This window comes from Zootoca vivipara, chromosome 12 (assembly GCF_963506605.1).
Source record: "Zootoca vivipara chromosome 12, rZooViv1.1, whole genome shotgun sequence".
Taxonomy (NCBI): Eukaryota; Metazoa; Chordata; class Lepidosauria; order Squamata; family Lacertidae; genus Zootoca; species Zootoca vivipara.
Window position 1 is genome coordinate 6888932 of NC_083287.1, and position 870 is coordinate 6889801.

Genomic DNA, 870 nt, shown 5'->3' on the forward strand with positions numbered 1-870 from the left:
AAGCGCTCCCGGAGACGCGGCTCCTTCCCACCGCCGCGGAGCTTCCCCGGCCGGATTTCTGCCTGCGAGGCTGCCCTGGAAAGGCCACCGCGGAGGGTGCGCCCAAAACAAAGCTTTATTTTTTTGGGGTGTTGTCGGCCTGCCTCCCTCTTGGTCTGTGTCCCCCCTCCCTCTCCCCTTCTTCTTCCCCGCCTCCTCGCACAAGCTCAGTCTGTTCCGGCCACCGCCTCGCAGCGCCCCCGCGCAAGGAGGAGCCGCCGCCGCTGCCGCCGCGCCGAGCAAGAGCGCTCTCCCGGCGGCGAGGGGCGGTTGGTGGTTGTTTTCGCGGCCTCCATTTTAAGCGTCGCTGCAAGGCCCCGGGCGGCGACGAGGGAGGCTTCCCGGGCGACGTCGAGGCCCCGGCGCCGGCGGGCCTTGTTGTGACGCCGCGCTCCCGTGTCTCCCCGGCGAGGCTTGGGCCGGGTCTGGGCGGCGACGGAGATGGGCGCACGGGGCCTCTTGGCCGGCACTCGCGCACCGCTAAGGCGCTGCTCTCCCTCCTGAGCCTCGCTTCTTGCCTGCCTTCCTTGTCGCCGCCCGGGCCGCTCGCCCCCATGGAGACCCCCGCGGCGGGGCCGCCCCCCGTCACGCTCATCATCAAAGCCCCCAACCAGAAGTACACCGACCAGACCATCCGCTGCTTCCTCGACTGGACCGTGGGCAAGCTCAAGGGACACCTCTCCAAGGTGTACCCCAGCAAGCCGGTGAGACCCCCCAACCACCAGGCCTCCCCCCCCCCAAATAACCACCCCACCACCACCACCCCAGTCCCCTTGAGCACAAACAGCACTCTTTTTCCAGTCAGCTCTTCCTTTCCGTGTCCAAGTTGCC

The 870-nt window shown here is 68.7% G+C and overlaps 1 protein-coding gene across 1 annotated transcript in view; it reads left to right on the forward strand.

Annotated features, from left to right (window-relative positions):
* Positions 1-254: 254 nt before the first annotated feature.
* Positions 255-870, forward strand: part of HERPUD2 (HERPUD family member 2) — a 16249-nt gene continuing 15633 nt past the window's right edge. The window contains exon 1 of the mRNA XM_035129664.2: positions 255-743. Within this exon, the coding sequence (XP_034985555.1) occupies positions 594-743 (150 nt within the window). The 5' untranslated portion in view covers positions 255-593. The remainder of the gene's footprint in view (positions 744-870) is intronic.